Source organism: Electrona antarctica (assembly GCF_951216825.1).
Source record: "Electrona antarctica genome assembly, chromosome: 10".
Classification (NCBI taxonomy): Eukaryota; Metazoa; Chordata; class Actinopteri; order Myctophiformes; family Myctophidae; genus Electrona; species Electrona antarctica.
In genome coordinates this window covers 10,611,521-10,634,196 of record NC_136791.1, presented here as the reverse complement: position 1 = coordinate 10,634,196, position 22,676 = coordinate 10,611,521, and the positions used below count along the sequence as shown (strand labels likewise).

The window sequence follows — 22,676 nt, the reverse complement described above, 5'->3', positions numbered from 1 at the left end:
AAGGCAGCAACACCGCTGCATGACTTTGAGCCGGTCAAGACATGGGCTGCCAATCTCATAAAACACAGTTTTTTACTATTTGCAAATTGCTACTGAGTAATTGTTCTTTCTTTGTGTTTGACGCAACCTCTTATTAAATATAATGATGAGTACTACAGTAAATGAGCGCACACGTCTTTTGGACGCTGTGTGGCGATCCCAAACTGAACAAAGAGATTTAAATTCTATGCAGAACCATTTGCCCTTTTTTTTGCTTTCCGTCCCTGCTCCGTTTTAACTTTGCACTCAGTTGCTATGCAAGCCAAATGCTACTTTGCTTACTGTTGCACTGTCTGTAACGCGTGGCAGTATCGCCTGATTCATACTGAGTTGTGCACGGGTGTCGCACACCAGATAGAGCCGACTAACAAGCTCACAACACGGTGCAACGTGACGTTCCGTAGAGCTTGTAAATCGTCTATTTTCGGTGCGCGACATCCACGTGCAGGTCGGTCTAATAACTCGGGCTTATCAGAGCGCAAGCTGTGCCGTGCCGCAAAGCCAAAAGCTCACAGCTATACTTACACATGGCACACGTTTTTTCAAACAGCCCCCTTTGTCCTTGATGGCCATATTGTTTGTCTCTTGTCATTGAAGGAGCTGGTAGTTCCTGTGGTTAGTGATAGGCCTGTATTTGAACCTATCCAGCCCCAGCTCTCTCCTGGTGTGTCTACTGTCAGAATGGAGGAAGCCTTCCCAGGTGTCCATCTCAATCCCCTCCTCTCTTCTCTTTATCTCCTTGTGTTTCTTGAAAGATTGTTGTTGTTTTTTTTTGCTTTTGCAGTCCTTTTTTTTTTTTCCCTTCTTCTTTTTATTAGTGGTACCATTATTATTATTATGTTTTTGTTCATGGCTGTTTAATTTTGGTTCATTCATTACTGTACATAGTTACTGTGTCCCTTTTTTTTGTTTTGTATCTTGTTTTTGCATTTACCAAAACGAGTTCTTCTATATAACAGCAAATAGCTATTTTGGACTTTCCATCTGTGGATTCATTATAATGACCACCTATCATGTTTCTAGTGTTTGAGAAAATGTATTGGCTTAAGACATAATAAATTAATGGATGTATATATGGATGTATTGCATCTCTTCAACTCTCTCTCTCTCTCTCTGTTGCTCTGTTTCACAGAGGTTTTTGAAAGAGCCTCACCACCCGCACCAGTGGAGATCCTTCCATCTAATGCAGGCCAAGACATCGCCCCCACACAGTCAGCAGGTTAGATACCTCTCTTCTCTTCTCTTCTCTTCTCTTCTCTTCTCTTCTCTTCTCTTCTCTTCTCTTCTCTTCTCTTCTCTTCTCTTCTCTTCTCTTCTCTTCGGTTCGCTTATCTTGTCTTGTCTTGTCTTCTCTTCTCTCTTCCTCGCCTTGTCTATCCTGTTTTGTGTTATTCAATTCATCACTGACATTTGATTACACATATTTGTGAACAGGTGAATGCACTGCTGAAAAGTTGATAATAGAACTGTGTAACCATCCTTGTACGTGGCACTCAAACTAACGCACGGCGCGCGCGAGCGCACACACACACACACACACACACACACACACACACACACACACACACACACACACACACACACACACACAAAGAGAGAAGACTTGTCTCGTACAAAGCATGAATGAACTGACACATGCGGAACAGGCGGGCATATTCTAGATTCATAAATACCCGCACTCATCTCTGTCACTCGCCCATTAACTGTCTTTCATTTGTATTTAACCCTGCCTTTACATTCCTGACAGGTCAGGTGTATAAATAGAGTGATAAGAGTCACTTACACAGACAAGGCAGCATGCCAGTTTCTGTGCCTCCCACCTCCTGGCTTTGTCCTTGGGGCTTCTCTCTCTTCTCTCTCTCTCTCTCTCTCTCTCTCTCTCTCTCTCTCTCTCCCTTTGCGCTTTCTCTTTCCCTCTCATTGTGGGAATGTTTTGCTATATTTGGCAATCCTATATTGCCTTTAAGCCATCTTGCAGCTTGCTGTAGGCCCACATTCGTATAGTTTACAATCTACACTATGTCTAATCTACACTGTAGATGGTCATATGTACGTCATCATCATTATGGGTGTACATACAGGGTGGGCAACTGCTTGATGTTATTGCTAAGCAATCTCTTCTACTGACACCCACCGGTTTTTATTCTGGTACTCTGAGCAAAGAATCTGGGGGACCTTAGAGAGAGAGGGGGGGGGGGGGATTGTCAACAAGGATTGTCAAGAAGGAAGAGAGGGTGCATGTTGGCATGGACCACTAAAAAGAAAATCTACCAGAGCTATTTTGATGCTTTCCAAACCCCCAACCTCTGTCTTGTGCATGAATGTACAGTATTTGTTTGATTGCCCCTCTATGTACTGTGTGTGTGTGCAGTGCACTGCACATGCACGTGCGTGGCATGTATCAGTGTGTTCCCTCGTCATAGTCCTGCTGGTGTGGAAAACTGACACCGCATTAAAAGGCCGCAGAAATGTTATGAGTCCAGCTGATGACAGACACTCTCTAAATGAAGCTGCATAATTGCCTCTCTCCATCTCTCTCTTTTTTTAATCACCCCGGTCACCCTTGCCACACAATAGCACTGTGGCGTCTCCAACGTGCCTCCGTGCTTGCTAATTATTGTCCGTTTTCCTTTTTAAATGGCCTCTTTTGTGAAACTCAAACAATAGCCTGATTGTATTAAAACGACGTCTTTGAATAGGTTAAGTACCTTCTCAATTGCAGTGGTTTTGAATCTTGTGTCAGGCGCATAGCCATCGCTTAGTGTGTTTGTGAGTTTTTCACGGTCAGTCAGGGACAAAATAGCCATTGGGCCGGTGGGGCCGTGGCCCAGGGGCCCTTGGCTCTCAGGGGCCCTTCGGGGAAATTGGACCGCGCGGTACTGGGTTTGAGGCCCTTCATTGGCTGTTGATTTTGTTAAATTTAGGTCAAAAAGAGGATAAAAACACAAAAAAACACAAAAAGTTTGCACGCACGCGTGCTATAGGGGCCCACAGAAAATGACCGGCCCTGGGGCCCTTGTGGGGGTTAATCTGTCCCTGCGGTCAGTACCATGTTTTCAGTATGGATGAATCGTATGAATGGTTGCTAGGATACCGATACAACCGGAAATGAACCAGAAGTGAAAATTCCGTCTCCATCCGCCTCAATGTAATGATACCAATTACAAAAGCAAACACGTTTAATTTGAAGTCATTTGCATCCATTGGACTATACAGTACCACTGCTCCAGAATCACACAGTAGAACAAGCTGTGATTTTATGGAAACACCCTTCATTCATTCATTCATTCATTCATTCAAAGTCATACGATTTGTCACACACATTACCGCAGTGAAATTTGTTCTCCGCATTTGACCCATCTCTTGGAGCATTGAGCCGCAGCCAAGGAGCGGTGAGCTGCAGCCGTGCCGCGCTCGGGAATCATTTGATTAGTAGATTTGACCCCCCAATCCAACCCTTTGATGCTGAGTGCCAAGCAGGGAGGCATTGGGTCCCATTTTTACAGTCTTTAGTATGACCCGGCCGGGGATCGAACCCCGACCTCCCAGTTTCAGGGCAGACACTCTAACCACAAGGCCACTGTCATTCATTCATTCATTCTTGCATTCTTGCATTCATTCATTCATTCATTCATTCATTCATTCCTGCTCTCCATTTTTAATTGCATGAGTGTCTTGTTTATAGTGGTCTTTATTCTTCAAGAACATAAACAACTTGGAGAATTTTATTAAACAACTTTGAATACCGTAATAAATAATCTTGATGATTAAATGGAAGGATGACAACCATGCAATGCTGTTTGTTTGACTGTGGCTGTTTTTATGTGGTTACCACATCCAACCGCTTTCCACAACTGTATTTTCAGCTGTTGAAGCAAGAGTTCCTATTGTCTTCTGTCCTTTATTAGGAAAGAAGGGAACCGTTAACCTTATTACCATATTATAGAAATATGACATGATATGTCATATTTTTTAATAAAAAAAAAAAAAGAAAACATCTCTGCATGCTGTTTTTCTCTAAAGTGGCGGGAAGGTCGAATCACCAACAAAGAAATACTTGAGGGAGACATACAGTAATGTATTGTTAATATGCTCTCGAGTCTGCTGACATTTTGACTGCCATTTTCCACTCGCGCAGTAATTCTTAAGTAATATATTCATAATGTCTTCTTGACACAATGCCATGTGCTCCAGCTCGGCCCTCGCCAATCTATCAGTGTTGGCTTAACGGCGCACGGAGCCGCCAGGTTTTTAAAATGGCTCAACCTTCCCCTTCGGGCTGTCGTGATAGACTTGAGCTCTCCCAAACTTTAATGGAAAAAGAGAACTTCCTGCACATAATTTTTTTATGTGCATTTATATAGACATCTTGGAGCCTGTCTGTGGTACAGGAACAGTTTCCCCAGGAGCTGACCTCTGTCAAAACACGGCTGATAAATTAATCTGAACGTACGCACGGTTTTGTCACGGGGAGGACATACGGTAGCCGGCGCCGCTGTGTGCCTGTCTTTTGCTGAAAGGAGTGTACGGTTTTCATGAGGCCGTCACGTTTGGGCAAAGAAGGACAAGCCATATATAAACCAGAAATGAGTACAGTATAGGGGTTATTTGTTCATGCCACTCACATCTGTTATTCATTAACACAGTTACTTGAGTGACCTGTTGTTGGCATGTGTGGAGGAAATGCCCAACAAACTGCATGCTAGAACTCAGTTTTCAGAAAAAACGTATGTTGCTGTATTAGTGGTTATCAAACTTTTTCATGTCAAGGACCCCCAAAATGATATGTACTAGCCCTTACCCGTTGTGAGATATTGCCCCCCCCCCCCCCCCTTGTGGCCGCAGGGGGTACTGCGCGTTTTCGCATTTTTAATTCACTAATAAATTCATTATTAATCATTAATGTGTAAAATCGAAAAAAGGGCTTCGTTAAGACCTCCATATTATTATGGTCAATGCCTGTGTGAAAAGTGGGAGTGATTGGTGCAGGCAGTGAGGAGATACGACGGTGTTTCTGACAGACACACACACATTCAGACATTCAGACATTGTCAGAATTATAGTATGATTATAGTATGATGATGATGATTTGTGTTCCAGCGACCCCAGAAGCAACGATTAGAGGAGGTTCATCTAAAGGAGAGATTATCACCAATCCACCCATAGCTTTTTCTCAAATTGCCTCTCTCTGTCCCTCTTTCTCTCTCTTGCTTCCTACCTCTCTCTCTCCCCCCCTCTCTCTCCTCCGCCTCTCTCTCTCTCTCTCTCGGCTAGAGGTGGATGAGTGTCAGATCAACCCTCACATCTGTGGCCGAGGGGTTTGTTACAACACGGCTGAGGGCTACACCTGTCACTGTAACGAGGGACACCGACTGGACGACAGCCACAACACCTGTGTAGGTGAGGAGGAGAGAGTCCACTTCATTCCTTGAGCTCGACTTGATCCGTTCGATCCACACAGTCCTGCTGTTGGTTTAACTCTGTGAGAGTGCAAAATGTATCTACATCAGTGGTTTTCAACCAGTCGTCCAGGGACAACCAGTGGTCCTTGAGGGGGTTCCAGGTGGTCCCCAGCTAAATGATGGAGAGTTGGTAACCAAATGGACCCTTATGAATCTTTAACTCTTGAGAGTGGAAAATGAAACCAAGTTACGGGTCCATTTGGTTTCATTTTAAGCTCTCAAGAGTTACATTATTGTTAAAAATCTGCATTACTTAATTTTCAAGAAGTCTACACAATTGGAGAATGTAGAAGAAGTGTTATTTTGTTCAATGTTTGCCTATTATCTCGCCTATGGTACCAACATCAATACAGCATGGAATTGTGGACAAAATCTTATCCAAAAGACAAACAAAATATTCTAAATCTGTGGTCCGAGAGGCTAAATCTCATCAAATGGTGGTCCTTGGCTCATATGGTCACGCTTGTGACCATATATGAGGTGGGATGTCATGCTTCGTGACATCACACCTCCATATATGTTCACGCCTTGTGACATCATACCTCCATCTCCATATATGGAGCTGACCTGTTCTGACATTCTGACCCACCCGTCCTTCCTCTTCGATGTCTCCCTTTTGACTGATACCTGTCCATTCAAACTCTAGACGGGCCCGCCCCAAAGTTATTCAGTCGCTTCTCGCCCTCAGGGCGTTTTACTGATAATATAACATTAATATTTTAAAACCTCATAGGGTATAGTATGTTAGTTCCATTGATCCTAGCCATTGATTGATCATTAAAATAAACATGCTCTAAAAAATCAACACAGCACACGGATTTGAACACTGTGCGTCACATTGCATACTGAGCACTATTCACGCACGCACGCACGCACGCACGCACGCACGCACGCACGCACGCACGCACGCACGCACACACACACACACACACACACACACACACAGTGAAACTGCTACAGTACCAATTACAAAACCATGATTTGATTTGCGGAAACCTTGCTGTGTCCAGATCGAGTTTAGATCAATAATAACGTCCCTAAAATTGGATCAAGCTCGATTGGATTCCCCGGCATGATATTAAAATAAGTTGTCAATATCCATTTCCTCAAACATTTTCAGCATTTCAGCACATTGTATTGTGTAGTCAAAGCAATAAATGTCGTAATTTTCAAATGTCATGAATATCAGAAATACATTAAAGATGGAGTGTCACGATTATTTTTTGTCAAGGGTTCAGCCTCCAGGAAGAAACCCTAAATACAAAGTTAATACACCATTGCACATAAAAACGACTCCAGGGTGTCTAATGAAGTACTGTCACCTCATAGACACATGGAAAACTGGAACAATACAAAAATTGTGGCACTCTTTCTTTAATAAGATACGTGACAATGAGTGACTGAATACATGTGCCATTTTATATTTTTGTGAAGCATTCCACAGCACTGGCTTAGCTCCGTTTGGTACACAAGACCTGACCACGCATCGTCTAACTTCCTAGTTTATGATCAATTCCGGAAGTCTGGAAATGTGGCTTTTCAAAATAGGAGCTGAACTGGGAAAAATGCTGGCGTGAATTATATCATAATTTGTCAATAAATGCTAGCGCTGTAAGGGTGGTTAAGTCACACACATATACACACGCATGCATGCACGCACGCACACACACACACACACACACACACACACACACACACACACACACACACACACACACACACACACACACACACACACACACACATCCCTGAAGCATTTTTGTCCTTTCCAATTGCGTGTGTGTGTGTGTATGTGTGTGTGTGTGTCCGTCCAGATGTTGACGAGTGTTCGGAGAGCCCGTCGCTGTGTTTCCGGGGCCGCTGTAGGAACACGGCCGGCAGCTTCCGCTGTGTGTGCCAGCGGGGGTTCATGGGGGACGAGGAGGGCACCAGCTGTGTTGGTAAACACTCCAGCACGCACACCACATACACACACACAAGCATGTGCACGCACACACACACACAGACACGCGCACACACACACACACACACACACACACACACACACACACACACACACACACACACACACACACACACACACAGATGCTTTCCCGGGTTTAACCCATTTTGGGCGGGAACCCCTTTTGGTGTTTTAACTAAGCATTATGTTATACTTTAGCTATTGAAAAATAGCAGATCTACAAGCTCATAGCACGCCACTCGGTGGCGCGCTACGAGCTTGTAGGTCTGCTATTTTTATTTTTATCGTAAAAATGTGGCACAAATCTTTGAATATATATTATTTCAGAGCGAACGTTATTTTAAATTGACGTCAGGCCTAAATGGGTTAAGTGGCTAAAAGGTCTAAGTCCACGTCAGACATACGGTACTGACGTCTTTGGACAGAAGGGACCAACGTCTGCACCGTCCACCTTCTGGGCCTGTCTGGGATATACACAAGTTACTCTGTGATTAAGTGGTTTCCTGGCATCCTGACGGAGGTCGCCCCACCCACCCAAACGATACTGAATAAGGATCTATGAGGACAAATATAGGCCTGATGATTATTTCCCCATAACTGCATGAAACTCTCCTCATCGGCATTGGAGAATGAAATATGAAGACATCATTTATGGCTGTTTTTGTTTTGTTTTTTGTTTTTTTGGTGGGATTTATAATCTCTGTAGATATCTGAGTAGGTTATTTATCATTGAGATTAGTACAAAAACAGGCACAGAGGGAAATATTTATATCACAGATATTTTATAGAACATTCAAGGAGAGTCGTTGCTTTGCGGTGAAAAGTCAACTGTTAAAACTTTCCAGGCATGCCTTTTCTGACTTCTGATCTTGACTGATACGACGTAACCATTTCGATTCGGTGTCCCTATATTGTCCATGTCATTATAGGACATTTATAGGAAAATGTTTTGAACATATGGGGGGAGAAAAATCACACTTGTGTGAAGTGAGCGACCCCTATTATCATGATGGGTCGTTGTATAGATGTATAGTTTAAAAAGTCCATAGACTTTGACTGCCACTATAGTGTACTGTGGCACCCACTACGTCTTAGTTGAAAAGTCCATCATAGACTTGGCTGCTACATGACGTCTCGGGGGGCACACACAAAGCCACGTGTTAGAGCAGCTAGCACCGCTCAAAAAATAATTGTGAAAATAGATCTATAAGCTCATACAACACGTTGAGCTTGTAGATCTACTGTCTCCACTCTCCACTATTCATCGCACGCTGAAGAATGGTTGAAGGCTTAATATTAAGATTGTTAAGATAAACAACTTCCATCTTCATTCTAAGTGTTAACTTCCATCTTCATTCTTAGTGTTAACTTTTAGTAAAATATTTAGGGGTGCCAACTGTCCTACACATCTGGTGTGCCGACGGATGCCTCTATCTCAGATGGTGTCATCTGGTTGTTTTGTTAAAATAAAGCATTGACTTCACATCAGTGATTGTCAGTTACTTCAGCTAGAGTACATCTTCATGTCTGAGAAGCCGATGTGCTAATCAGGTATTATTCAAATGAGATCCAAGCGGGCGCTTGTTTTCCTTGGTGGAGCTGCAGATGGTCATTATGTTCACCAAATTAAGAATCTCACATTTTGCGAAAATGGAAAAGTTTCCAAATGTGATTTATTGCCTGGACAGGCACGGCAAACACTTATGTGCGCACAAACGTGCACACACGCATGTATTGTACACATACACTATACCCGCATGCACACATGTGCACAGTCTGCACACGTGTGTGTGTGTGTGTGTGTGTGTGTGTGTGTGTGTGTGTGTGTGTGTGTGTGTGTGTGTGTGTGTGTGTGTGTGTGTGTGTGTGTGTGTGTGTGTGTGTGTGTGTGTGTGTGTGTGTGTGTGTGTGTGTGTGTGTGTGTGTGTGTGTGTGTGTGTGTGTGCGTGCGCCTTTCATCTTTCCCTATTTTCTATCCTCTACTCCTCTCCTTAAAGATGGAGTGCCACGATTTTTTTCCACCCTAAAACATGATCATCAGGCATTATTATAATACTAGACCTGTACGTGCCCGTCGCAGTCGGCCACCGGCCTACTTGTGAACGATGTAACTTGGGAACCTAATGATATACGTTGTCATAGCACCCGTTTTAACTGTCACCCGGTGTCCCACCTCTGCAGATATAGACGAGTGCCAGGCCGCTCGCAGGTGTCCAGAGGAAGAGACGTGCTTCAACACCATTGGCTCGTTCTCCTGTCGTGGCTGTCAGAGTGGCTTCAGGATGACCTCCACTGGAGCTTGTGAAGGTACAGCAGTTATGGACACGTTGGTTGGTTGGTTGGCATCTTTATTGACAAAATGCATATGCATGAACAACATTTGTTCCAGGGTTTCCATCAGTCATGAAATCCTTGGGAATTAGAAAAACAGTTTTCCAGGCCTACAAAAAGTTTGGAATCAATCCAATGTTTTGATACATTGTTTTTGTATAACATTGCGTGAAATATGTAACATAACACAACATTTAGTGCTGAGTTGCACGAGCTGCGGCCACAGGACATCATGTGACAAAAAGAATAGTACAAGCTAACAACACGTTGCACCGTGATATGTTGTTAGCTTGTAGATCTGCTTTTGTCAAGTGACACACCTTCGCTCGAGTCTGTCTTGGTGCATTGATAGCACACACGTGTACAAGCCTCATTATTGCACCATATGATTGCTATAGGCCTAGAAATAGAGTGAAATACTCTGGAAAAGTGTTGAAAATTCATTGTTAAAAATGTGTGGGAACTGGGAATGCTGTTGTTCAGTTCTGTTCAAAGGATAAAGCACAGTAAAGGGTGAGAGCTTTTTTTCCATTGTGGTCGTTTTGAGTGTAAGTGCGTGCGTGCGTGCGTGCGTGCGTGCGTGCGTGCGTGCGTGCGTGCGTGCGTGCGTGCGTGTGTGTGTGTGTGTGTGTGTGTGTGTGTGTGTGTGTGTGTGTGTGTGTGTGTGTGTGTGTGTGTGTGTGTGTGCGCATGTTTGTGCGTGCGTGTGTGTAAACTGTGAGTGTTTCAGTCAGTATTCATTAAAAACAATAAAGTCTGTTAAAAACACATGTTCCCAATACAGACACTTTCCCAAGCTGTGTCAAAGACAACTAAAACAACTAAAACTAAAACCTGCTACAGCTCAAATATATTGTGGTTATAATTTGGTCCAGCTGCTTAATCAGCCAATTCTTTGTAGAGGACTTAAAAGTTAACACTTAGAATGAAGATGGAAGTTGTTTAAAGGATGATTGCATCCTCTGTCTGAATGTGTGTACTGTAGTCCTTCGGCCCAGCCACCCAGGCACTTACGGTTCAGTACTACATCATAATGGGTTCATTCAGTCCCTAAAGAGGCTATGTAATGTAGTGTATGAGTACAAAGGCTTTTAACCATGTCACAAATTGGTGACAGTAGAAACAAGTTCTGCCTTGTTTTGCCACGGCTCTGGGTGCCAAAGGTGAAAGCATGACAATGGTTATCAAAAAAGTGAACCAAATAACAAGATTTCTGGGCAGAATCTCGTTTCTCAACAAAAGTGCTCTCAAGACTCTAGCCGGAGCCCTAATTCAGCCCTCCTTTGACTATGTTTGCACCTCTTGGCTCTGAAACATCTCTATATGTCACTAAAAACCAAGCTACAAACCTCCCAAAACAAACTAATTCGACTACTTCTCAGCCTGGGGCCCATGACCCATCTTTTTGCAACCCATTTTGTCACCCAAGTGTGGCATGCCCAGCTGACTCCCTCCCTCAAAAAATGCTAATCCCTGGCGTCCTTTAAAACAGGCCTGAAAATCCACCTTTAATTTAGATTTTACGACCTACGGTTTAAGAGTTATAAGCCAAAACGTAAAGTGGGCTGTTATAGCGCCACCATGAGGCCGACCGATATAATTATACATGAATTAATTTTAGTAAGTATTTAGAATTTACCCTCCAAGTTTTGTAACTATATCGCTTACGGTCTCCGAGGAAAAAATACTTGAACGTGAGTTTTCGCATTTTCCCATTCATGTCAATGGGGAAATGTAATGCACGAATAAATTAATATCAATTAAACTATACAATATTTCTCTTAGCAATGAGCAAGCACACCATTTTGACATATGGCTCAAGTGCGTACAATCAAAACTGTAGGAGGAGTAGTACTACAAAGTTTAGGGTTACTCTAGCGAAAATAAAGTGTTACAATTACAATAGTCTGGTTGCCCTTTAGGGCAACCACACTAATGATTGCCCCCCCCTCCCTTAGTCTAGTGACTACCCCCACCTCCTTAACCCCCTTCTTTGTTCTCCAACCTGTACATATATTTTTTTATTTTGACCTTTTATGATAATTTGAATTTTGTTGTTATATTTCATAATTATGAGTTGAATACCCAGGACCTGAATGGAAACAAGACCGCAAGGACTTTTTTCGGTGATCCCTTTGGACGTGTGTTTGACTGTACCCTGTACCGATTACATTTCTATTTGACTGTACCCTGTACTGATTACATTTCTGCCAATAAAGTATTCAATCAATCAATCAATCAATCAATCAAAGATGAGAAAGACAAGATTTTGTGGGTTTTTTTATTGATTACGTTTGATCGCCACCGGTTGCTAGGCGAGTAAAGTGAAAAGTCTGCCTGCCGTCTGCCTCCAGCATTTATCTCAGATTATTTTCCCAGGTTGTGTTTTTGGTCCCCAGAGTGGGGGAAAAAAACAAAATATTTTTTTTCTTTCTTTCTTCTCTTTCCAGATATTGATGAGTGTGCCAACAAGTCAGTGTGTCCGTCTGGTATCTGTTTCAACCGACAGGGAGGTTATGACTGTGGCACCTGCCCTCAGGGACTCCAGGCAAAGGGGGGCCAGTGTTTAGGTAGGTACTGTATGAGGTCATGGCCTCTAGTTTGAGGCCATTAAACCTGCACACTCAGTCACTGCACAGCAACACCTTCGGTCTTCATTTTACTCAGAGATTTTCAGGGCCGCTGCTGGCCATTTGGATGCCCTAAGCATAATGTTCCCCCAGTTCTGAGCATAACCACATGGCCATCGCTAGGCCGGCGGCGAAAATTGGATCGCCTTTTGCTCATTTTGGTGGAGATTGTACAAATATATGCCTGGATATGGCATGCACATGCAGCATTGATAAAGTGGTCTTCTTCTTTCGCGTATCGTCATCAGCTGTCCAACTGAAGTGTAATGCAGCCACGCGTCCTCGTCTCCGGCCCCACTAGTAGGAAAAGGCCCTCCTCTGAATGTGGTCTGTGCAGAGTGAGGAGACAGGTGTTGATTATGTCATGTGGTCGGCAGTCTGCTCAGGCAGGCTGTGCTGTCTGCCAGGCCGCACTTCTTCATAAGCCATTTGAAGCAGTCCGACCCCAGTGCGTATAGGTGGCTCAGCAGGGGTCCATTGATTGCCAGCATGGTAGATCTTCTCCTTCGACGCCGTCTCCTGGGTCCCGGTTGTAGTGGTGGACACGTGTCACGTGTGGGTACCAGCCGATGCAGTGGTGATATTCAAAATCGGGTTGTGGTGGGTTTTTCCTGGGTTTTCCCTTTTCATTTGGCCAATGATGAAGCAACCGTCTCTTTCGTCAGGTTCTCAAGGCCGCCAGGTGGGACGGTGTATGTTCTGATCACTACACTAAGTAAGACAGTCTGGATGACGGCCCAGAGGGACACAAACGCCTGTCAGTTTGAATAAAAGCTGATGCCGTTGAGCAAGAGCAGTGTGCGGGATTTTTGTTCATGTTTGCTTCAGTTGTCACTGTCCAACGCACCTGCATCTGAACGAAGTGGATGTGGGGATATTTCCTTTGCACTGATCACTACACTAGAATTACAATGATGGCAGTATTACCATTTTTCACTGACGGTCCTGCTTGAAGCTTCACGGTAACTCACGTTACGGCGACTGTGGCTCAGGAGGTAGAGCAGGTCGTCCAATGATCCATGGGTCGGCGGTTCGAATCCCGGCTCCTCCTGTCTACATGTCGAAGTGTCCTTGGGCAAGACCCTGAACCCCAAATTGCTCCCGATGTGCTGGTTGGTACCTTGCATGGCTTCCGCCGCAATCGGTGTATGAATGGGTGAATGTAATGCACAATCTATGTAAAGCGCCTTGGATAAAGGCGATATATAAATGCACCATTTATTTACCACTCACAAAAGGGCGTCAGTCATTTCTGTCGACCGTGTCACGAACGGCATTACTGTGCTGTGCTCTTTCCCTGGAGTCTCTCTGGGTGCTTTATCTTTTTCCTCGGAAAAACCACAACTCCATATTGAATCCTCCATTCTTGGAATAGCAAGATAATGACCCAAACCCATCGTACGTAACGTCAGCCATCTATATATACAGACAGCAGCTCAGGAAACAGATGCAGTATATAAAATCCCGCTAATCAAGCTATGAAACCAATGAAAGTTTCCAGAAAAGCCACCGTACAGGCGCACACTTTCCTGGAAGTGGAGCATTTCCACCAGAAAACCACAGGTGCGTCCATCCCCCCCTTTGAAGGAGTAGCTTGCGCCGTATCCCAACGGGTAGCTGTCACCCTCTGAGTATTCGCACACCATGCTAGCCAAGCCAAACCGCAGCGGGGTGGCTCTGGATGGTGGTGGTGGTGGCAAGAGGAAATAATTAGGTGAGGCGACGGAGTCCACATCAGCTTTTATAGAAGCAATAACCCAACTCACAGATGTTTGAGTGATACTGCCAAACCCCCTGACATTGTGTGTGTGAATGAGAGAGAGAGAGAGAGCGAGAGAGACAAAAGCCGGTGTAACTGCACATCTTGCTCAAGTGTCTTATGAATAGTGCACTTGTTGTCAGCCATTATTGTCGTGCCAATATCTTGTCTCGAATGTTTGACAAAAAGCACCACCCAAAACGTTCCTAAATTCTTAATTGCTGCCTTCCTCTTTGAATCCGCCCAGATATTGACGAATGCCTGGACCCACACACGTGCACAAATGGAAAATGCACCAACTACGAAGGCTCCTTTGCCTGTTCATGTAATGAAGGTTTCCAGCTCCTCGAAGGAGAATTCTGCCAAGGTAATAATGTTTCTATGCAGACGCTCTAGTTTTGATGTGATTTTCACCACAGACTCTAAAAACTAACAGCGTGTGTCCTTGACTATGGGAAGTGTCTTGGGCATTTGGCCAAATTGAGTCATTTCTGTGACTTATACTCATTTAGAGTCACCCTCTCTGGTACTCTGCCGGTTACAAACTTCAGGAATATGCCATAAATATAAACAACATAATGGCTGCAAAAAGCTAGTGTCGTAAAACTAAGTCGCCACCTCATAATCACTCATTTAGTTGAGCAGTGTTTGTGTAAGTGACATAATTAATGTTCCTCCCATCCAAGGTACTTGATTTTCACTCAGTTCTTTTTTTTGCCAGCTTTCCACCAAAGTATGTTTTATGCCACTCAGATCCTCTTACCAAATGCAGACACCTTCTGTCTTTTTCAGAGCAACCTTAATGCCCCTTTTTCCACAGTAAAGCTACAGTATTGGGAGCCCTGCCTACAAATAATTCCAAATATTACCCCAGGTGAAAAAGTAATGTATTTTAATATATTAAAAATATACTTTTAGTACGTTTATTATACTGAAGGTATACTTTTGTACTAAAAGTATATTGGTACTTTTGTCAAAGCATGCTAACAGTACATTTTTTTTCCAATACATTGTTTTATAAATATAATCAGAGTGCATTCAATATATATTTCTAGAAAGTACATTGAATGTCAACATAATTCTAATTCAATTAAATGTACTTTTCAAAAATGTATTCTGATAATGTTAAGTTTTTGTTGAACTTAAGTACATTTAATTTTAAATATATTTTAAACTATTGTATTTTAAGTTCTTATACAGTATACTCCTAGGAAAGTATCCTCAATATGCACTTATCTTAAGATATACTATAATATGCATATAAAAAGTATACTTTTCACAAATACAATCAAAATATGTTCAAGTATACATTTTTGTAAGTATGTTAATGCCCAATGTATTGAAGTTTCACTTAATTATACTTCATAAAAGTACATTTTTCATCAGTGCATTTATAGTATAATGCTGACAAAGTATACAGAAAAAGCATTACACTTAAAGTTTACTTTAGTCTACTTTATTTTAAGTATACTATTCATGAATATTCCTGGATGCTATTAGAAATATATTTCTTACATTATATTTGTAATGTATTGTTATTAAGTAAATTCAAAATATATTTATATAAAGCACATTAAATGTCAACATAAATTAATTTGTCATTTGTTTAAGTGTACTAAACAAAAATATCAAATGTATTTTTTAAAAGTGTATTCAAATAATGTTTATCTTTTGTTCAACTTAAGTACCTTTCCTTTAAAATATATTTTAAATTATTATATTTTGAGTGTATTAAAATATATTGGTGGCTAGAGGAAGTCCATTTCCCAGCATGCACTGGGGTTCCAAGGTCTGTTATTGTTCTTATTTGTGGTGTTATTTGAATATTAGAATGCATATTGGGTTGCGTTATTTTATGGGTCATTGTGTTTAGTGTTTTGTTAGTGTTTTTTGGTGATTTATGTTGTTTTATGTATTTGTTTAGTAAAACCATGACTGTAAATGTCTGTTAATTTGGCCAGTCTCTCTCATACTGTATGTGTAGTATCTGTTGGATTGGGTTTGTTGTTGATGGTTGCGCCAACAAAGAGTTGTCATGGCTCTTGCAGGCCGCAACTATACCTCAAGCCTTTACAATATGACAATTTTTGGCATATTCTTTTTTTAAGAATATATGCAAATTTATACTTTTCAGAAGTATATTTAATATACTCATTTGTACTAAATAAATATATATAGTAATAGTAGTATAGTAATTATGCTCAAAATATACTTGGAGTATAATATAAATTAATTTGAAGTATACTTTCAATAGTTTCAAGTGTACTAGCAATGTAATAATAATGTTACAACACAAACATACTTTAATTGTAATAATAGTATATTTTAAATTAATTGTCTGTGTACTTGTAGTGAGTTTAAATGCGTTATTATTACATTACTACTTCAAACTATTAAAAGTATACTTCAAATTAATTTATTACATACTCGTATATGTGTAATACATTGATAGTATACTTGAAACAAATACAAGTATATTTGCAATACATTGATAGTATATTTTAAGCATAATTGCAAAATACTCTATATATTTATTTAGTACTTGATATGTATTGTTAATGCACTATAAATGTAATGATAGTATACTTTAATATACTTAATGACACCAGGAAAAGTGTACTGTGCTGTACTTTATTTGTAATTAAATTGTATTTTTTTCGGGGGGGAAAGTACATTCAAATATATTTAAAATATGTTTAAATATATCTTTAGTGCAACTTTAGTGCAACTAAGTACAACTTAAATTTTTTGAAAATAATACATTTATATAATAAATGTACTATACTTTAGTATATTTCTTTTTCACCTGGGGTACCTGACAGGTTTATTTTTAATTTCTTATGCAATGTGAAATAATATGGAGCATTGTTTTTCTTGTTTATTATTAAAGGTTGCCACTTGACGCTGTGTTGCATCAATATCGTATTTACTAATCATAACATTCCAATAACTCTGTCTGTGTTTACCTGAGTTGATTATCGCCCCCAGCAACTAATGAGAATAGTGTATATCCCTGGAGTGTGGGACTGTGGAAATCATAACTCCCAGTTATATGCGTAACACAATAGGATCAATTGTTCCTGATGCTGTAGAAACATAATGATTGTTATTCTTCACAATCTTGTCTTTTGCTGCAGGGACTTAAGCACCATAAAATAAACTAGAATTTCGCCAGCATTAGCTACAATCAACCACTGCTGATGCCAAGTCATATGGGGGGAATTGTGTAACCGGGTGTTTTCGTGTTTCATTTGTTTCGAGGGGCTGAGCCCTTAATATGTCATGAGGCTAATTCATCATTGTCTTCTTGTTGTCGATGTTGAAACGGCGCCTGTCATCGGCCGTCATCCGCGGTCTCAGATGTTGACGAGTGCCAGGACGAGCGGGTGTGCACCAGGGGCCACTGCCAGAACACAGATGGCTCCTTCGTCTGTAACTGTGGGCCTGGGTTCAGGGCCTCGCCAGCAGGGGACCAGTGTGACGGTAAGTCATTGGTCTGTAACTGTGGGCCTGGGTTCAGGGCCTCGCCAGCAGGGGACCAGTGTGACGGTGAGTTATTGGTCTGTAACTGTGGACCTGGGTTCAGGGCCTCGCCAGCAGGGGACCAGTGTGACGGTAAGTCTGTAACTGTGGGCCTGGGTTCAGGGCCTCGCCAGCAGGGGACCAGTGTGACGGTAAGTTATTGGTCTGTAACTGTGGGCCTGGGTTCAGGATCTCGCCAGCAGGGGACCAGTGTGACGGTAAGTCTGTAACTGTGAGCCTGGGTTCAGGGCCTCACCAGCAGGGGACCAGTGTGACGGTAAGTCTGTAACTGTGGGCCTGGGTTCAGGGCCTCGCCAGCAGGGGACCAGTGTGACGGTAAGTTATTGGTCTGTAACTGTGGGCCTGGGTTCAGGATCTCGCCAGCAGGGGACCAGTGTGACGGTAAGTCTGTAACTGTGAGCCTGGGTTCAGGGCCTCGCCAGCAGGGGACCAGTGTGACGGTAAGTCTGTAACTGTGGGCCTGGGTTCAGGGCCTCGCCAGCAGGGGACCAGTGTGACGGTAGGTTATTGGTCTGTAACTGTGGGCCTGGGTTCAGGGCCTCGCCAGCAGGGGACCAGTGTGACGGTAAGTCTGTAACTGTGGGCCTGGGTTCAGGGCCTCGCCAGCAGGGGACCAGTGTGACGGTAAGTTATTGGTCTGTAACTGTGGGCCTGGGTTCAGGGCCTCGCCAGCAGGGGACCAGTGTGACGGTAAGTCTGTAACTGTGGGCCTGGGTTCTGGGCCTCGCCAGCAGGGGACCAGTGTGACGGTAAGTTATTGGAGGGATTCCCCCAACCTTGTTTGAAGATGGAATGCCGTGACTTTTGTACTTTTTCTGTTTTGTCTGTGTCTATGGAGTTAACATTAATAGACTCCCAGTTGTTATAATATTCAAATAATATGTCTTCCCTGTGTATTTTTGGTTTCTTCCTGAGAAGCCAGAAGATTTTTGTTTAATGTACATGCCCACCATGTTAATGTATGTTTAAACCATAACAACCGCGGAACTTTGCCTCATTTCTTATACTTTTGCCTGTATGATTGATTGATTGAATACTTATTGAATACTGTTAATCACAGATGTATTAAGGCTAAAAGGATAACACAAAAAAGTACTGGGGACGTGTTGACATTGTGGTATTCAATTCATCAACATAGCATAAACAATTTCACAATAATTCATGTCATACGGCAGCAGTGAATGACACCTCCTTATCTATGAAGTTTATCGTTACTACTGTAACACACACGCAATATGTTATCCATATTAACCCATTTAGACCTGAGTTAAAAACATTCACTTTGAAAGAATATATATTCAAAGATTTGCACCACATTTTTACGATTTTTCAAAAATAGCAGACCTACAAGCTCGTAGCGCGCCACTCGGTGGCGCGCTATGAGCTTGTAGATCTGCTATTTTTCAATAGCTAAATTATAACATAATGTTTAAAACACCAAAAGGGGTTCCCGCCCAAAATGGGTTAAGGACTTTGGAGCAAATGGGGAACAAATGTCACCGCCCAGGAAAAATAAAGTTGAAAGTTAGAAGTCGAAAAATGCAACGTGGTGAATCTTGGGTTATAATGTGCTTTCCTCCGCGATTCGAACGTCAGCGGCGAGGTTCAGGCTGATTAATTATCTGTAGGCTATATAACATCCTTCCATATCCTCTCCTCCAGATGTCAAGGTTTGTTTTTTGATGCACAAGCAAGGGGAAACATGTCTGTGATGTATTTCTGTTTTTATGGCTGCCACTAAAACCTGACGGAAGACATCTGCTATAATTAACAAACTAAATTTGACCTGCGGGTCCGACACCAGAACACGCACCATATCCTCCGGCCACACAGAAATAGATGGCTTGGTGCGTGCGTGCGTGCGTGCGTGCGTGCGTGCGTGCGTGCGTGCGTGCGTACGTGCGTACGTGCGTGCGTGTGCATGTGAAGGATTAAGAGAGTGCATGTGTGTCTCGGTTATTTGTAAGCATGTAGTATTTTTGACCTTGCTTGTGCAAATGTGGCCTGTGTGTCATATGAAGGTTATAGATAATAATAATGAATTGCATTTTTATAGCGCTTTTCCAAGTGCTCAAATCGCTTTACAATGGTTCATTCATTCATTTATATACTGTGTTCAGACGGAGACGCAACAGTTATTGAAAACACTGTAGTGTGTGTGTGTGTGTGCCAGGTGTGGCTAGGTGGCGGTGACACGCTGCCAGATAGACCAGTCACGCACGTAGAACCACCCCCGTTCTACTAACTATCACAGCTGTTTGTTTACATCGATGTAATGGCGCACGTGGCGTGATCCGACGTGGGCCATGACGTCACACGTCAGTTTCCCCCGCTTTGCATGTTTACATGGAGACGGGAGGCGGAGCATTTTCAAAGATTTCCACTCTGGAAGGAGGTTTCACTTTGTTGTATTTTCATCCCCCGAAAACACTGTTGCCGTCTAAACGTGCGTACGTGCGTGATATGGTGCTTCTTGGTGGCATATTTCAGGTTTGTACAGTAATGTACTATTGTGTGTTGTGTTGTTCCAGACGTGGATGAGTGTCTGGAGGTGAGCAGGCCGTGTGACGCTGTAGGACGCTGTGTGAACAACGTGGGCTCCTATCAGTGTCACTGTCCACACGGATACCAGCAGGTCAACGGCACCAGCTGTCTGGGTGAGACTCAATTAACACACCTGTGAACATCCACACTTACTGAGGCCGATACTACAAATCAAATCAAATCAAACTGTATTTTAGCAGACGAAGTGCTGGACAAGGGAAAAAAATAAAACAATTCAAAGCATTGATACAAAATACTAATCTACAGCAAAAAACAAAACAAAAATGTGTTTGTTAAAAGATTTGCACAAATTGTCAAGATAAAAAAGCACATCTACAAGCTCATATTGTGGCACGGAGGGACACTATATGAGCTTGTATATCTGCTATTTTTGAATAGCCAAAGTATACAATAATGGTTAAAGTGTTTGCACAGATGCTTTCCCGGTTTGAATGGGTTAAAGCCAGATTTGACCGTAATTGTGTGACAGTGCACCAGAAATAGAAGATCTACAATGTTGATGTGCATTTATATTGAGTGTTTGAACAAATGCAATGTAAACCTGATGCTGTTTCACATGATTTGGTCAAAAGCTAAGCCATGCAGGTAAGAGAAAGTCAGGAAACAGGCCCCTGGTAAATGTCTTAACCATAAACACCCACATTTGTTTTGTCTCTCTCTTTTTGAGGTACCGTATGTGTGAATCAGTATATTATTGCATATAATAGTATGCATTGTTAAAGGACCACTTTGGTCCTCACTAATGATCATGATAAAATAGCACAATTTCTTTTCTACTTGGTCTGTGTCTGAGGAGGGCTGTGGGCAGTTCAGAAACCCGTCCACCAGTGACATCATCGATGGGGAATCCAAGCTAATAGAAACTGAAGGCGTTCTATTCGTGAAAAGTTGCAATGCGAAAATGGAAGCCATCGTTCTAAATCTATATTATATATATATAATATTATATATATATATATTTTAAATTATGTTTAAAAAGAATCTGCCTAACACGATGATGTCACTGGTGGACGGGTTTCTGAACTGCCCACAGCCCTCCTATGAGATACAGTATAAAAAATGGTGGCATTTTATCATGAACATTAGTGAGGACCTATTATATGAAGATAGGTTGAAAAGTGGTGAAGTGGTTCTTTAAATAAAACCAACCAATCAAGCTCTCTCTCTCACAGACATGGATGAGTGTCTGGACGAGCCAGAGCTGTGTCCCAATGGAGAATGTGTCAACACGGAGGGCTCCTATGAGTGTGTGTGTGAGAGAGGTTTCGCCCCCAACACCAACACCAAGACCTGTGATGGTAAGATCCTTTAACCCAAGCCCCTCCCACCGTTCGGCTTGCTATGCTGATGTGATTTGTACACTGTCAAAACCTGAGTAGCCTATTCATTAGTATTAGTATTAACCCTGAGGATTTGACTGTACGTTATCCCTCCTCCCGCCCAACACTCCCAGCTGACAGGCGCCTGGAGGTGGAGGTGGAGGTGGAGGTAGCTTATTGGAGGTGACTTGATAGGAGGTGGAGGTAGCTTATTGGAGGTGTGGTCCTGCTCCTGAACTTCAGCTATGAGCTCCATTAAGCTCTGGTTTTCTCTGGACATTCGCGGGACATTTTCTGAGATGTTTGTCCAGTGCCCGTGCTTCTGTTACTCCGTCCACTTTTCTCTGTTTACTCTTCCCCCCTCCTTCCCTCCGCTTCTCTCTCTCTCTATCTCCCTCCATCTCTCACCCTGCCACTATACTCATTTACGTCCTTTGCTATCTTACGCCCTCCCTCTCTCTCTCTCTCTCTCCCTGCCTCCCTCCCTCGCTCTCTTTCCCACCCCGCTGGGCCCGCTCCCCGTTCATCCTTTCTAATGAACGGGGAGCGGGCTATTTTTCTTAAATGTTTAGAAGAATGTTGAAGAAAAACGTGACTATTTTTCGAACATTTCATGAAAATCTCTCTTTCTCTGTCAATGGCGTGTTGCTCCTGCTGGAAGCCACATCCTTTTGATATCTTTCACATATGCTGCTACTATTTTTTCCAGCAGAAGGCAGCTCTCCATGGCGGGAGCTGTTGTCCGTATGCCAGAGCTGTTTTTAATGCCCTTTCCTGCCCTAGAAAAAAAGAAAAGGAAAAAAAACACTGGAGAAAAAGAAACAGAAGGAAGCTTTTGAGCTTCGCTGTCTAGACGACAGGGGATATTTGCTGCATTGCTCTCCGGCCCATGATTTATGGAGGGCTGTGGGGGGGGCTGAGGTCTCTGTGTGTGTGTGTGTGTGTGTGTGTGTGTGTGTGTGTGTGTGTGTGTGTGTGTGTGTGTGTGTGTGTGTGTGTGTGTGTGTGTGTGTGTGTGTGTGTGTGTGTGTGTGTGTGTGTGTGTGCGTGCGTGCGTGCGTGCGT

The 22,676-nt window shown here is 42.7% G+C and overlaps 1 protein-coding gene across 4 annotated transcripts in view; it reads left to right on the top strand.

The window, feature by feature from the left end:
- ltbp1 (latent transforming growth factor beta binding protein 1) overlaps positions 1-22,676 on the top strand; it is a 123,128-nt gene that overhangs the window by 55,249 nt on the left and 45,203 nt on the right. For 3 of the 4 annotated variants that reach the window (XM_079512394.1, XM_079512395.1, XM_079512392.1), the window contains 10 exons: positions 637-739; positions 1,172-1,258; positions 5,314-5,439; positions 7,316-7,441; positions 9,646-9,771; positions 12,246-12,365; positions 14,432-14,551; positions 17,545-17,667; positions 20,259-20,384; positions 21,465-21,590. In XM_079512394.1, coding sequence (XP_079368520.1) covers positions 637-739; positions 1,172-1,258; positions 5,314-5,439; positions 7,316-7,441; positions 9,646-9,771; positions 12,246-12,365; positions 14,432-14,551; positions 17,545-17,667; positions 20,259-20,384; positions 21,465-21,590 — 1,183 coding nt within the window. The remainder of the gene's footprint in view (positions 1-636; positions 740-1,171; positions 1,259-5,313; positions 5,440-7,315; positions 7,442-9,645; positions 9,772-12,245; positions 12,366-14,431; positions 14,552-17,544; positions 17,668-20,258; positions 20,385-21,464; positions 21,591-22,676) is intronic. The other variant, XM_079512393.1, reaches the window with a different exon arrangement.